The sequence below is a fragment of the Neltuma alba genome, unplaced genomic scaffold, assembly GCF_004799145.2.
Source record: "Neltuma alba isolate B1F8T4 unplaced genomic scaffold, ASM479914v2 tig00011776_pilon, whole genome shotgun sequence".
Lineage (NCBI taxonomy): Eukaryota > Viridiplantae > Streptophyta > Magnoliopsida > Fabales > Fabaceae > Neltuma > Neltuma alba.
Genome location: NW_021636399.1, coordinates 51,497 through 68,298, shown reverse-complemented (window position 1 = coordinate 68,298; position 16,802 = coordinate 51,497). Strand labels below are relative to the sequence as shown.

Below are 16,802 nucleotides of genomic sequence, written 5' to 3'. Positions count from 1 at the left end.
GTCCATATCGATCTTGAAAATCAGCTAAACACATTGCATGGCAAGAGTGGTTGGAGAGTGAGGAAGGCAACAACTCCTTGGATCTCTTGGATGGAGTCCATTAAGAAGATGTCGATGGCTGTGAGTCTGATAAGTGTTATGCATGACAGAAGAGTTTCAAACTCCTCTTGATACTCTAGTAGAGTTGCTTCTTCCTTCATTTGGAGCAATGCAGTGATTGCCAGCAAGATCGATTTTCCGACAACCATCGACAGCAGTGGCAGCCAGAAGGCTGGGTCTAATGCCATTGATAACAGTAGAGAAAAGAAATGTACTAAACAGTAAAATATCAACTCAATCAACCCCCAATACATCATTTCATATCCTATTTATAGACTACCCCTCTCATTATTACCTAATTGCCCTCACTATTACTATTACCACATATCACATCTATATTAATATTTTAAAATTTTAAGGGGTGTTTGGATAGAAACCAAACCATAGTTTCAGAAGTGCTTTTATAGTTTACGAAATAAATATGTGGAGGAGTTTGCCTCGTTTTGTGAAAAAGTGCTTCTGAAACCATGGTTTGGAGGTTGTCAAACACCCCCTTAATGCAACTTCATTATACCTAATTCTAATGGTTTCTTATTATATCTAATTCTTTTGCTGAACAATCCAAGTAACAAATGAAATTTTCAGTAAAATAAGATATGCAAGGAAAAACCAACTCAAAAACTTAGCAAGAAAACTAAAATAAAAAAGCATATGCAGCGAGCAACAATGATAAATCTCCATTTCTAATCAAGAGATAAAGGAGAGAATGGCATCATTTCATGTCCTGTACCTTCAGCAGCCAGATTGGCTATCACCTTTAGAGCTTGGATTTGGGTATCCGAGTCCTCAGACTTCAATAACTCTAATATTCTTTGAAACCCCACTGAATATTTCTCACCAAAGAGCATGCAAATTAATAGACCAATAATATACACATAGGTTATTTTCCAAACATCAAATGAAATAACTCCAAAGATTTCTTGCCTTCTTTGCATATCTTTGCAATGGCAGCCTTCTGACTAGAGATTGTCTCCTTTGATGGTTTAATCTTGTTTGACATCACAGGGGATCCATGCTCCAAAGCTTCATTGAATGTATTTTGGCTACTTTCCTTCAAAACAGCTTTCTAATTCAAAGAAATAAGAAGGTATTAGAACCAGATTTTCAAGATCAACAATACAATAAAAACATAGATCAAAATAAATAACAGAAATTGCCTTGATATCATTCTCAGTTTCAGACACATTCTTCTTAAGTTTAAACAGCTCATTTTCAACATCTTTTCTCTGCTCCTCTTCTGTCAGGAGTCTTTGCCTCATGGCATGAAGTTCCTCATTCAGTGTAACCTTCAAGAATTAATTACTGATAGCTTTTAATTTTTCTTTAAAGAATAGATAGTCATAAAGCTCATAAAATGGATCGCACTAGTCACTGGTGTAGATCCAAAACATTTTAAGGAAAGCAGAGCTCGAGCAGACCAATCCATTTTCACTTACCTCCCTCTCTAATAGATTTTGATATTTTGATTTTAACAAATGGAGTTCATTTGTAGTAGCATCATGTAAATGGGACATTCCTTGTAATCTCGCCCGAAGTTCATCAATCTCTCCCTGCTTCTGGTTCTTGAAACAAATAAAAGTACCAACAAACCACATAAAAGTTATGAATTTAAGGTTATTCAAAACCTATAAAAGAAATGTAGCAACAGGGTTAACACCATTAGATAAGATTCACTGAAAAGCACAGGTAATGTCCTCAACAGTGCAATGACTATACTCTATGAAAACTCCTTAATCTGTATAGCTAATTAAAAAGTGGTAAATATGCATTGTGCTTCCGGAACTGGCAGACAGGTTGAGAGAAAATTAACATCATTCTTCGTCATAACAAAGGGCAAGGTACCAAAAGAAATACAGGTTGTTAAATAAATAAGTTGTAAAAATATTGACCAAGTTCACCTGTGCTAAGTCTTGCTGATCACTTAGGAGTCCCTTTGCCAAGTCTAATTGTTCCTGTGCACATTCAAATCGGCGGTGCTCATCTTCTATCTGTTTAACTAGCTCCATTACTTGTTTCTCATGCATTTTAGTGGTTTCAGCCAGAGCCCTTTGACATGCGGCGTTCTCTAGTTCTTTTTGCTTCTCACAAAGGAATAAAAAGAAATGTATGGAAATATAATGTATTAGAAATATGTTATCATTATGTTCTGAAATATGGGAGATTTGCAAACAAAATTTGTGCAAGAAATGACTTACAAGAAAACACAATGTTGAAACTAATTCCAAAAAGTCATATAAACCATGTACGAACGTATATAGTGTGTGTGTGTGTGTGTGTGTGTGTGTACCAACCATAATACATACTTTAACCCAAAAAATTTGCCAGCTACAAGGTACAGAATTTTTATATCATTTTTATAGAGACAATACATAGCAACATTATCAGCTATTTCTGAAACTAGTTTATTGATTACAAACCTGAATTGACTTTTGATGATCATCTAGAAGCTTATGTATCGTATCTAGTTCTTTTGCAGCGTGTTCATCACAAGAATGCCTGTCTTCAATCTGCTTAATCAACTCTGCAATTTTCCTCTCATACATCTGAGTGGTTTCTGCCAGTACTTCTTGAATTGCAGAATTTTCACGGAGTTGTTGCTACTTATGGTCAAATAAACATCATCAATACCCATTGACATGAAAGTAAGAATTCCACCCCAAAAAGACAGTTTGATGCAGACACCTCTTAACTAGCCATTTAATTTGCCCTGTCAATAAGGGTTTTCAATTTGCAAGTAGGGCTTAACAGGGATTTGAATAATGGTTCTCATGAGCCTACTAACAATGGGAAATTTTTTCCACCCATTTTCCATGTGAATTTAAGATGCCTGTAGCCCTAGATTATAAAGATTTCTTACTTATCCATAAATAGTCCTCTAGTAAATTATAATTGATACATGTCTCTTATGAACAAACAGAACATTACAGCAAGGATAAAGTTATTGCTTCGGTCGAGAAATGTTAAAGCATCCACATCAGGTAGCAAGGCCATGCTACCATTGAAGATTCAAAGTTTAGTCACGTGACTTGTTACTCTGCAGCGTGTGTTCTGTTTTATGTATTTTTCCTCTACCTTTCAATGAGTTTGCTGTTGTTTTATTTTGTACATACACTTGTATCTGAGGGGGTTACGTATAAGCTTTATACAATCCAGATTGTACTCAATGCATTCATGAATAGAATTTATCAATTAGCTCTGGACAGAACTTGGTCATTATTTATGTCTTAAGCAATGGTAACTCAGATAAATCCCTTAAAAATGATGCAAATATGCTAGTATCCTGATTTTGATGCTCTAAAGAAAGAATGATGTAAACAGAATTAGATTAGAGAAACCAGGAAGTGCGTTCTCCTCAAATATGGCAGGTTTAAGTACCAAAGCAAAGAACAGGAGTCTTCGAGTCAGGAAGCACAGTTTAAACATCATCTTGGCTGATGATCACAATACTGGTTCCAACGAATCCAATAAGGTTTTTACCATCCCCTGTCCTTTTCCTCATTATGTAGGCTATGCTATGAGTTGTGACGGAAATAGGGACAGCAATAAGTTAATTCTTGCACTTCTAGACCCTAGGAATGGCCAAATGGAAAAATCATTGACAAGGATCAATTTCCAGAAAACTACTACCCCACAATTTCCTTTTTTCCCAAGTTTTTTAATCCTTAGTTTTCTCTTATCAAACTGTATTAGCCACCTTCAATATATCGACTACAGAGGTCTGAAGAAAAGAGATGTCCAAAAGTCGCCACTTCTTTGGGTGCTTCAAAGGTATTAAAGTATCTCATAAGATTTAATTGATTTGGGGTTAAGACAAGAGTGGTAACAATCCAGTTAATGAACATATATGTAATGCTCTGAAATTGTAAAACGTTATTATCACTGAGAACTGAAATGGCACAGATCAAGAGTGAACTAGGAAAGGAACAAAAGCTTGACCTCACAGACGATATACCTCATATTTCTTTTCCAGATTTGCAGCCACTTCATGCAACGAACAATTTTGATCTTTCTGACATTTAAGTTCGCTTAAAATGTCCTTTAATTCCCCTTTCAAATCCATGTTTTCCTTTTGTAGAAACTGCCAGCATTTGAAGGTTACAAAAGGACAAAAATTAATATGAAAATTGGAAATTTGAAACACAGGAAACTTGGAAAAACCATGGCCTTGAAAGCCTGACGTGTTCTATGTGCAAAGGCCTTTTAAACTGCAAGAGGAAGAAACAACTACCTCAGACCTTGTAAGCAGACTTTTCTTTGTTTCAATTAAAGCACCTTGGCATTCTTTGAGCTGCTTGTCCAACATGTGTCTTTCATTTTCTCTCAACTTCTGTTGCCTTTCAACTTCTGCAGTAAGAAGGTCCACTTGATTTTCAAGTTTACGGCATAAAGCTTCATAATCAACTTCTTCTCTGAGCTTTACCTTGTTCACAATCTTCATTGCCTGCAATTATGCAAGAAAACTTGTGAGAGGAAATTTATCTACCTTGAGAACCATTAGCTCTTCATTGTAGCTGATATGATGCAGTATCAACATTTCCCATGTCCATATTGATCACGTATTAGATACACTCTAATTGAAAAGGGCTAACAAACGATGATAAGGCATGGTTAATGACGCCACCCTCATCGCATCTTTTACTGTATTGTCATGTCACACCAGCCACAGAATATTAACTGCGCTACTGATCCCCCCTTCCAAGTGTCACAAAATGATATTATATCTTTATTTAAAATCATATTCATGTAATCAAAACAGGACAAACATCAACCACTTAACTGAAAAGAGATCTCTAAATTAAATGATGTAATAACATGAAAAACGGGTAAAGTGAAAAAATTTAAAAAGAATTACAAAAAATTTAAAATCCAGCTTGCTATGAAAATTCTATACTTGGGTCTTTCGGAATCAGGATTCTTGCATCCTTAAAACTAAATTACATTCTGCTCATGGACTCCCAGAACATTCTAGAAACAATTGCAAAATGAGACAAGAAAGTCCATGAATGAAGCTCTAGGTTATTGTGCATACTTAAGAATAATCTATTGCAACATCTACTTGAAAGCATATTTTTAAGGGAAAATGACAAAAAGATGCCCATTGAATTTCAAAATGACAAAAAGGTGATTTTGATATACTTTGAGTGATAAAGACCATTGCAAGTATAGTCAAAACCATTACAAGAGTAGTTAGCATAGCCTATTTGTCTTTTCAAAATTCAGCAGGGATTTTTCTGTCATTTTTCCTATTTTTAAGGTATAAACTGTTCCCAAGATTCCCTAACCAGGTAGCAGTCCATTTATAATAAAACCTACGGGTAGTCATACCAAAATCATTCTCAGAAATTATGAATTTATTGCCACCTTGCTTAACCTTTTTTTTTTTTTTATTGGACGAAAATCTTGAAGTAAAATTTATTATAACTTATCCATACAAATTTAATAACAAGAAACTGCCATTAAATGAGAATATAATGATCAGCCACTATTAAATTTCTTAAATTGTTTGGATTAGAATAAATTCCCTCAGTACATTCTGATTTGAATCAATCCTAAACAAATTTGAATCATCTGGGAAACAGTTTGAAGGCCTCGCTCTAGGGCAAAAAAGATTGCAGAAAGCATAAATATGCATTCAATGCTAAAATCAAATGAAAACAATAAAATCCATAGCATGAAATAGTAATAACGATATGCAAGAGAAAGAGATGAGTCTCCTCAATTGTGAGGATGGGGGAAGTGCAGTAGCAGCAAGGTTAAAATGCAAAATATATAATGTCTAGAAACCATAAATAGATTATCACTAACTCACTCGCTGTCCGAACATTACTGTGCCAGAAGTCTCTGCATGGCACTTCACAGAAGGCCCAATTGTTATAATAAGAGAAGTCCTTGAAGACCCTATTTCCAAGAGTAAAAATTGTTAAAAGAAAAACTTTATGAACAATAAACTGATGGGTGGAACCACAATTACTTTAAGAACAATAGACGTTATGCAGATGACCTTGAAATGAACCATGAATTAAAGTTGGAAGATAGGACTCCCGTGTGACACCTGTGGGCTTCTATACGGCTAATACATTTATACATTTTTCAAGCAAAGGGAGCCAAAGAACATTGCAAGCAAAAAAGTTTTAAGATAAATATGCCATCTCTGCCTTTGAATCGCACAATAAACTATATGCACTATGTAATTATGTCATACAAAAGTCATGAGATAATGAATGCCATGTTGTCATTATAAAAAAGTTACATATTCATGTCTTGAGGTATGGAAGTTAGCATTCATCTTTTATAAACTTGTTTTTGCTAGCACAAACCATAAGCATTATCAGCACGGATGCTACAAACTGTTACAGTTAGCAGCTTTGGAGATATGGGCCAAAAAAGGAAATCAAAAAATTATGAATATGACCTCCAAATGAATCGCGAAGTAGCCTTGTAAGCTTGGACTCTCTTGTTGGTATGTGCGGGCTTTTTTCGGCCAATGCATTTATGCATTTTCCAAGTGAAGTGAGAGAAAGATTAATGAATTTAGCCTCTTCAAGCAAGTGCCCTTCACTTCCTACAACAAGAGGAAATGCATCTAAGTGGATATTTCATACAAACCATTATGATTAGGAACTGCACATGATAATGAATTTATAATCTTATCTAGAAGTAAAATCTGGTCAAATATATTAAAATTAAAAAATAAAGATAGCATCTTGTCCAAAAATGACAAGCAAAAACATATTGCACGGCCCTTAAAAGGATCAGAGAAAAACAAAATTATAATACAAGCACATCCTGGCAATAGATCTTGAACAGCAGTCATGAGTAATATATAATAATAATAATAATAATAATAATAATAATAATAATAATAATTAGACGAACCAGATTTGTCTATCCTTTCAGATCCTGCAAGATCCACAATTAGCAACTTGCTCTTCTGAATCATAGGTTTCTTGTTGTCAACATAAAGATCATTGCTGATGCTTTTATCTTGACAAGTAGTGTCCTCTACCTTTTTCCCAAGAATAGATCTGCGAATTTGAACCTTGAAATACAAAGGGACATTAAGCATTCAGTGTTTTACATTCCCTATAGAAGAAACAGAATCAAAATTTGTTGTACTATCGAACAAATATCCTGAATTATACAAGCGAAGGAAAAAGATAGATAGTTGTATACACACCATAAGAATCACATGACTCCGAGAGGATTCTGTGTTCAGCTTTGTGTTAGCTACATGGCGATTTACCTCACCTAGTTCAAGTAACTGCATGAAACTATCAAGATCTTGAACTTTAACCACTTCAACACCAGGTAATGACACTTCACCGCTCTTTGGGTCTTCATGTATAGAAATGTCACTTTTCTCTGGAGCAAGTAAATCATGTATGGACTCCATATACAACTGGAGGAAGAATACCATAAAATAAACATAACTATCTAATTTGTCGAAATAGCAAATTGATAATACTAAAGAGTGGTCAAAAACTGATATATATTAGCAACTTCAACAACGGTAGAGCTGCAGGTTGAGTTAAAACAAAATGCCTCACCCTTAGGATCTTATTAGCAGAGGTGGTAAAAGTGACCAGGAATTAGGGCAGCAGACCCGATGTTGAAAACCTCAGTGGAAAACCAATTAAAAAAGAAAACGGATGGCAACATCTCAGATTGAGACACCAAATTTGCGGAAGATCAACCTAAGTGTTTAGACCATTAAGCAAGAGCCAAAAATTGGCTGTCTCATCATGAATCAACACACTGAATGTAAAATGCAGTAAAGAGCTACCCAAGTACTTGATACTGATATAGATAAAACTAGAAAAGGAAATTTAATAGCCAAATTATGGGCAACAAGGATCAAAGTGGAGACCACTGGGTCTAATAAGATTTAATACACTGTCAAAGAATCACCAAAACAAAGAGTTGATGCAATTAAGTCCAAGAATATTTTTTACGACTCTAACAATCTCACTTGTAAGCTATGACACGCTCAAGAGCCACCTCACTCTCAACAATGGCTACATCTTTTTTCCCCATTCGATAGTGTTAAATCTACTACTAATTTTCGCAACCATAGATTGACTCAACCCATCTATCCATGACATTTTTTGTTAAGAGATCAATTCAGGTGCCTTTAGACCTATTGATGGTGAATTGAAGACTTCAGCTGCACATAGAAAAGTTTAAAACTTAATTAAATTTATTGTGTTTAGTAATTATTTTTATTTAAAAGTTAGGGATTTTTCATTTATTTTCAATTAGGCTTTTATCTGATCCTATCTTGTTTGGGTTTAAATTAGTCCAAATCATAATTAGTTTAAATCAATATAACTATTTATTACTTGCTTTAAAATTGCATGAAACTTTTAAATCCCAAATTTTAGCACATTCTTTCAGTTGATCATAATGTATCTTGAACCTAAAGTATGACTTAGTTATGAAAAAACTGCAAAATACCATAGCACTTTCATAACTCAAAGATTGTGTGGCCATGCTTCTGCAGAAACTAAAGAACTAGCTGCTACTCACAATTACTCAACAGAAGCCACCACACAGCTCCACAACTACCTAAAAGGCCAAACGTTCTGGTCAGGTTTGAATACCTGTAAATAGGAAACTTCAACACTATCAGATGCGGATGTGTTGGCAATTATGTCTTCCAAAGCTCTAACCATAATGCCACGCTCTGAGGCATCGTCTTTACCCAATGTTCCAACCGTGTAAGTTTTACCAGTACCTGTTTGACCATAAGCCATAATTGTCCCATTATATCCACTCAATACACTCTGCAAAAACACATCAACATTTCTACCGTAGTTAAGAATGAAGAATGACGTTTGGCCCCAAAAAGCAAATGAAGAATGATGTTTGGCCCCAAAAAGCAAATGAAGAGTCAAACTTGTGGCATAATCTTCAGTGAAATCAAAACATTGATTATAATTCAAACAGATATAGTGATGGTCACTTACCTCAACTACAGGTTTGGCAACAACCTCATAAACTCGCTTCTGAGAGGCAGTTTCTGTGAAAACTTCATCAAATCTATAAGACTCAAAACTCCAGTTGTTTTTTCTCAACTTTAACCGCTTCAGCTACACGGACCCAAACCAAAATATTAAGAAATAATAAAGAATCAAACTTTTTTCTGAAAAGAAAGTCCTTGAACTACACAATAATTTTTGGTGAATGCCATTCATATGTAAACCACATGCATGACAATCATAGAAGGAGATGCAAGAATTTCTGTTTGAAAAAGGTTGAGGGCTGGCCTGATTTTCATATTAGTGGTAATTATTATTACCTCCGGGTGCAATTCAACATGGTCAGCAAAGTCAGCATCTGAAAGAATTTCATCAGTATTTTTTGGCCGAAGTCGCACAGCAACTCTAACCCTTTGAGAATCTAAGGAGGGAAAAAATAAAGGATCAAACTCAGTATGCATTTACCCCGCTAACGAACAATGTTTGTTAACGATAGCACCAGTTGCCTAAGCTTGAAGGATCTCCTTTCGACTAACTACTAAAAAGATGATAATATATAGCTGAAACATCCACCACCCAGAAGATTCTGCAAACATGTGAATAATATAAAAAGCAACAATCGAATATCATAAGAAAATCTCAAAACAGTAGGTATGCAGAAAATCATTAAAAGCATTAGCTAGCTGATAGGTTAGTCCTTTACCCAGATAATTAATGATTACATTGATTTCTAAAATTGAATACAATGACTCGTTAGCATATTAAAACCAAAAGGAAGAATCCATAAGGAGGAAATTATAATAAGACAATATTCATGGACTTCACTTGGCAACTTCAACTTTTGAGTTAAAAGACTATAGTGATCAGTAACATGGTTGCAAAGCCTCCATGACCAAGACACATATGGAACTTTCTTCTGCTTACACTCTTCATATTTTAATGTGGTTTCACCATAAGGTGGCCCATGTTTTATGAACTCCTTGATACTAGAGGGCTTTTGAGTGAAGAGGTCAGTTAGTGATAGTAATAAAACTACCAATGGCCATTCACTTTAGCTTAACCTTTTGATTGAAGTGGTCAACTGGTCAATGACCTTAACACTCTAAAACACTTGGGTCCACAAGGCGCCTAAATCTTTCTAAATATAACAATACAGAAATAATAAAGGCACTTAAATCTTTCATTTTTGATAGAGGAAAGCAAATAGGACTTCTGATTAATATAGTAAGGCCCATAAAGATAACACCCAAAAAAACAAAGAAAGAAAATACTTATTGCCATTATAACCTAATAATGGCAATTAGGTTCGAAGTGTAACCGTACCATACAAGAAAGAACACATTACAATAAAAATCTGCGCCAAAACAGAATTCCATTGTCTCTGTCCAACCCAGCATGGCATTGGAGCTACTTACCCTTATCGAACACCCCCCATAGAACAAAAAGAAGATGGCAGGAAATAAAAACAGAAACTTTAAACGAAGTAGGCTTTCAAACAATATCGTTCAAATGAACTCGGGATCACCTTGTTCATCATCATCCAAACGAGCAGTATGATTACTCGGAGCGAGAATCCGCCTGGGAGAAGCAGAAGGAGTTCTAGATCGAGCAGGCTGCGGCGGGATTTGCCCATGAGCAGTAGTTGAATTCAAATTTGAAGTGGCATGCGAAGAAGAAGAAGAATATCCATGAGAGTGAGTAGCGGGGACTTGTCTCTGGTGCGTTCTCGACGATCTGAAAGCAGAGCTGGAAGCCATACTCTTAGAGCTATGGTTGAAGAAGGAACATAGAGTGATTGGGATTTGGTTAGAACAGAAATAGAATGAAAATGGGTAGAAGAAAAGGTGAGGAAGACAGAGAAGAGAGGCCGGCACGTTGGGGAGAGGAAGAGGAGTGGAAGTGGGAGAAATGTGCTTCCCGCGTCATTTCATTCATTCGCTGTCGTGTCGACACCAAAATTTTGACAAGTGAGATAGCACAGTAAACGTAGTTTGTCGCTGTCCAGGACTAGCTTCACCAGCCTAGTAGGCCATGTGTTGCTATTTGCTAAGTGACGAAGCAGAACCGTCCTCTGTTTCTCTGTTCGGGAATAATAATAATAATGGAGGGGTAAATGATGAAAAGAGGATTAGAGGACCATGACTCGTGAAAATCAACACAGAAAGATGAAAGTAAATTGTCTCCTGCATTTTTACCAAACGCATACGCAAGAGTCCAATTTTTTCCAACTTTATGTTTTTATTCATTATTTATTTTATTCATTATTTTTTAAGTAAGTATTTTAACACACTCTTAGAGTTATTTTAAATAAAAAAATATTGGTTGTCTTTAAAATTATGAGATATATCTTATCATTTAAGTCATTATTATAAGTCAGTTATAGGACATTCTTACCTAGTGAAAAAAAAGCACTAATTTGATATAATTTTATAAATTTTTCCTAATTAATTTTTTTTTTGTTTACAAATCACTCTTTCATTTTTCTCCTCTTTCTCTCTTTTCAATGAAATTAAATGGAATTAAAATTTAGAAAACAGTTATTAATAATAACCCTACAAATGACTTATATTTAAAATTAAATTTTTTTATAACTGACTTATAATAGGGCATCAATGGTATATATATTGACACCCAAGACTTCAAAAAAAAAAAGTCCTATAATACAAAAAGATGTTCATAGAAATGAAAATGCTTTTACTCAATCTAGAACATAATTTGTTGGCCAAAAAGAAATAGAAACATAATTAATTTATTTAAAAAAAAAAAAAAAGGGATCACCAACAAGCATAGTTCTAGTGGAAGGATCACAAGATCACGAACTTGCAGGCGGTGTTTCTTAAAACACCAGCATACACCACCGAGGGCATACAAATTTCCCGACTTTTTGAGTATTTTTTGACCAAGTAAAAGGAAGATTTTCGAAAGTGTTACACTTGTACTTCCCTTACCTTTCTCCAAACTATGATTATTTTTCATATAATTTAGGATAAAAATGCATGCAGTATTTTCAGATCTTATTTCTCAAGTGCTTGGGAAATAAAATCAAAGTATCGGACGCATTATTAGAAAGATTAGAGTGCTAAATATACTTAGAAAATAAAATTAGAATACTAAATATACTTGTACTCTGTAATTTATTTACATTATAGTAGAGTAATATTTTTATTTTACTTTTGCCCATTCGATTCCTTAATTATTAATACAATGAAAATGGGGAGATGTTGTGAATGACGTATCAAGTTAAGAAATTGGGATAAAATCTCATAAAAAGGTCAGTTTCAAATCATAACATCATCACAACTTACCCTCCTAAGTTTAGTACTTTTTTATATTTTGACATTAAAAAGCTTCTAAAAATGCTTTTTATGATGTTGATGTTTTTATGAGGTTTTTAGTTACTCTTCTAATTCTTAATATAAAAACTAATTAGAAAATTCATGTTACTCCTATATATAAGATATATTTCACATGTTTATCAATTTTTTACTCAATTAACTCTACTGATATTTTTCAAACAATAATCAAACAGGAAAAGAAGAGAGGAAGGAATTAAAGAAAGATGCTTAAAGTGTTTAGAAAAAAAAAACATATCATGTTAACTAATTTAACTAATATACTAATCTAATTCAAATTAATTAATTAGGTTTTATATTAAAGATAGGAGAATTATTATTTTTCTTAATCCTTATTCTCCTATCTTGATTCAGCCTGTTTGGCATAGCGTTTTGGTAAGAAAAAAATAACTTATAAGTGTAATAAGTCAGTTTGTAAATTCGAGAGCTATTTGTTCGACTTTTGGCCAATTTGACTTATAGGTCAAAAGCTGTTTTTTTAAGCATAATTATAAAATCACCTAAAACTTACTTATGACTTATGTAAACGTAGCTTTTTAAAATTAAAAGACATTTTTGCCTTTATATTTATGTTGTTCTTTTGCTTCTCTCTCTCTATATATATTTTGTGCTTCTTAATCAATTTTTAGTTATTGATTTTAATATTCTCTTAAGTGAAAAATTTTTTAACAATTTTTATAATATTTTAATTTTTAATATTATTTTTTATTTATATTTACATAAATTATACAGAATATAACATCAATTAATCATGTATTATATTTGGTTTAAAAATTTTCACATTATTATGATTTCTAATTTAAATTTAAATATAATTATTATTAAATATAAATTTGTCCTATTATAATAATTTAAGATTATTATATTTGTAAATTCATATTTTTAATCATTTTTTATTATTTAATAAAGCTATACCTATTTTGGTCATTTTACAAACGAAACTTACTTATTCAATTATAATCCAACAAACTTTTTTACTTTACAAACTAATTTTTACAAAAATCAATCAAATATAAATCACATTATTCAATCTAACTTTTATTAGATTAAAAATAAGTTACTTTTCTATAACTATATTGACCAGTGTCCACAAAATAAGGAATTTGTCGTTGTTGACTTTGTTTCAACCTATAAAAATGGAAGCAACTCGATGAAACATTGTGTACAATGTAAATTTCACATCATATGCTCATATCATAACTTGATGTGAGTTATCAAAAATATCTAAAATTCTTAATAAGGGCTGATCAAAGCTTTGCTAAATGGGACCAAGTTTATGGGATTTATCAAATAGCATCTCTTGCTGACTTGCCTTGCTTATATACTAATTCTAGTTTTAAATATAAAATCTAATTTATAATATAATTGAATTATAGATTAAATCTTATATTTAAAACCAGAAATAGTATTATTCATTTGTTTTTTACTTCTCTAGTTGTTACTGTAAGAGTTATTATACTATTTTGGAAAAATTAAAAAAAACTAAATAAATTACTTAATTCTATCAAATATAATATGATCTTCGTACAATATCTTTATATAATATTAGATTATATCCATTTATAAGTTAAATAATTAGATAAATTAATTAAAATAAATAAAATAGATTAACGTTTGACATTTATGATTAAAACCAACTCTAACTATTTTTTATTTTAGGAGCGAAGGAGGAATTTTTTTCCTTTGTATTTGTTTTCTTTTTCTTTGGGCTAAAGCAGCAAACTTTCCATTGAGTTCTCTTAACAATTGCATTAGCAATTTTTTTTTTCTATTTGATACAATTTAAACTCACGTGTACACATAAATATATCAATGTTAAGCTTGAATTTGGAATCTCATCTAAGTATGTGCGGGTGGCACTACCACTAAAAGAACTTGTAGTTGACTAGCATTGGTATTCTTTAATCTAACATCGTACGAATCTTTACCAACAATGCTTACTAAAGATGCTAAGAGACACTTTTGAAAACATTAATTTTAGTGTCTTCAATCTCTTGCAAAGGCTAAAAGCCAAGGGAGGTGTTTGGAAGCATCAGAAGTGTTTTTGAAAAGCATTTTCCATAAATCGAGATAAACTCCTTCACATATTTATTTGTATGTCGCAAAAGTACTTTTAAAATCATAATTTGATCCCATCCAAATATCCCTGTTACCTGATTGTGCAACCAAAATAAAGATGAATCAAGTCAAAATTCAAGGTATTACAAAGATGGCAAAATCATTACCTAAAAGGGGGTAGGTGGGTAGGTGGCTATCAATGTTGATGAAGCTTATTCTCATAACTATGGGACCACAAGATGTGGTGGTATAATCAAATACCATAAAGAAAATTTGTGGTATAATCAAATACCATAAAGAAAATTTGATTGAAGTTTTATGCTTAATATTCAGAAGGGAGATCCTTTAATAGCTAAACTTTGGGCATGACTTGTTAGTCTTTAAAAGGACGTGGAATGAAAACCATAGACGATTGTTTATTTGAAAAATGACTCAAATAACAATCTTCATGATAATTGGCAATTAATTAGGGGAAGCCACAACATGCTGCTTAAATGTGATTGGTTGATTGATATTAAACATGTAAGAAGGGAGAGAAACTCTGAATTTTCGATTGGTTGATTGATATTGAACATGTAAGCAGGAAGAGAAACTCTGAATTTTCAAAAAAAGTTAAGATTAATTACTTATAGGGCAGTTATTTTTAATAACTAGTGCAAAAAGTCAATATGATGACAATTTATTTACAAAATTGTCAACTTGCACAATTTCTGTATCAATTTCCTTCTAACCGCTGCAGAAAGTAAATGCTAAAAACAATGTCTGTAGTCTACCGTGGATAGCAAGCCAGATACTGTTATCTTTTTCATACACTAAAAAACATTAATACTACTTCTAGTCCTTAATATATAAAATCTTATTTAATTTTTATTTTGATTATAAATATAAAAACCCCAATCCACTTTGTCTCTCATATTTATGTATTTTTTTTCCAAGAAAGTCCTTTTAATAATGGTAGTTCTAGCCAATACACTTGATTAGCAAGGATATTTTAAGAATGACAACATCTATTATTGTAAAAACTAACTAACTTCTTTCCTTAATCTCTTCAAATTAGTTTTAACTAGCTCTTGTAATTAAAATAGGAGGTAGTATTAAATATTAAATAGCAAGAGTGTAAATTGCAAGCTACATTTTTTTTACCTGAAAATTACAAGCTACATAGAGGAAACAAACTTACGACAACTATTTAAGGATTTAAAAAAAAAAAAATCCTAGATTCTACTTTTGGTACCACCTCAACATTTGGAAAAAAGAAAGAAGAGAGGATAAGAGAAATATCCTGATCGTGAACTGGCTCCTTTAGATGGAAGGAACTGCTTCTTAATACAACAGACTTGTAGCTTATCTTTCCTAGCACTTGAGAAGAAAAAATTGAGTTCATGATCCAAATTAAGCTAGGAATCAAGATAATCCAAAATTAAGATTATTTCTTGAAGCTTTCTTCCACAGGATCTATTGAATGGACTTGGCATGAAAACAAATCTAAGTTTGGCGTACTAGTTTCTTTTGCATTTTGCCCTTAAAACATAATAACGATCCAACCTTCCTGATCTAAGAAAAAGGGGTAATGACTTGCTCCACCAAAGTGGATACAATAAAAAATTTCTTGGGATGAAATGTTTGCTCAGCAAAGAGAGAAGAAAGCAATTGCATCTTGCCATATCATATTATGTTTATGAAATGGAAGAATAAGATTATGAAAGTAGGCGTATTTGGCTATTCTAATGTTATTTGTCTGAAAATTCAGCAATGAGAGAAAGCCTAGTGGATGGTATGGTATGAGTTGGATAAACATTGCAATCAAAGATAGGAAACGGATAATTTTAAGAAATAAAAAAAGGAATGGATATATGAATGATAAGATATGAGAATGGGAATGAATAGAAAATTTTTTAAAAAAATATGGTTGAAATTTATAGTTTATCTTCATGATAAAACCAACGGTATTATGGTGATATAAACATGATAAGAGTACAAGAAAAATTTAGCATGCATTAATGGGAGGAGAGATTTTTTTCATTTCACTTTGATTTATATATGTGCATAGGATTTTGAGATGATCAAATATGTATAATTAAATACTAATGCATGTATTACACTTTACTAACATAATCATATATATTTCTCAAAATTAAAGATTCATCTATGTATTTAGTAGGCATGAATTCAAGACTTAATAACTTGTATTTACAAATGATAAAAAAATAGTAAAATGATTCATTAAAGTCATAATTAGATTCTGAGATCGAGATCATGAACATTCGAACATGACATTCAATATCAAAATTTATTATGATTTTGTTCAAGCAAA

The 16,802-nt window shown here is 32.5% G+C and overlaps 1 protein-coding gene across 3 annotated transcripts; it reads right to left on the bottom strand.

Annotated features, from left to right (window-relative positions):
* Window positions 1-775: 775 nt before the first annotated feature.
* LOC114717796 (kinesin-like protein KIN-UC) lies at window positions 776-10,936 on the bottom strand. 3 transcript variants are annotated; one of them, XM_028902991.1, is made up of 16 exons: window positions 10,603-10,936; window positions 9,398-9,498; window positions 9,066-9,188; window positions 8,700-8,882; window positions 7,277-7,498; window positions 6,976-7,138; window positions 6,512-6,661; window positions 5,909-5,997; window positions 4,328-4,540; window positions 4,052-4,177; window positions 2,517-2,696; window positions 1,998-2,177; window positions 1,536-1,661; window positions 1,257-1,385; window positions 1,024-1,165; window positions 776-922 (listed from the first exon to the last, which is right to left on the bottom strand). In XM_028902991.1, the coding sequence occupies exons 1-16, from the start codon at window positions 10,832-10,834 to the stop codon at window positions 783-785; spliced, it is 2,499 nt and encodes an 832-aa protein (XP_028758824.1). In that variant the 5' UTR covers window positions 10,835-10,936; the 3' UTR covers window positions 776-782. The 3 variants fall into 3 exon arrangements, with proteins under 3 accessions (XP_028758824.1, XP_028758825.1, XP_028758826.1); XM_028902992.1 differs by having other exon boundaries at window positions 1,536-1,655; XM_028902993.1 differs by lacking the exon at window positions 1,257-1,385.
* Between the last annotated feature and the right edge of the window lie 5,866 nt (window positions 10,937-16,802).

Excerpts from the sequence above, each read along its gene's own strand:
- LOC114717796 (XM_028902991.1), bottom strand. The coding sequence starts at position 10,834 with ATGGCTTCCAGCTCTGCTTTCAGATCGTCGAGAACGCACCAGAGACAA. Across the intron at positions 2,697-4,051 it reads ATCTGGAAAAGAAATATGAG|CAACAACTCCGTGAAAATTC; the intron begins GTATATCGTCTG and ends GACCATAAGTAG. Across the intron at positions 2,178-2,516 it reads ATCATCAAAAGTCAATTCAG|CAAAAAGAACTAGAGAACGC; the intron begins GTTTGTAATCAA and ends CTTTGTGAGAAG.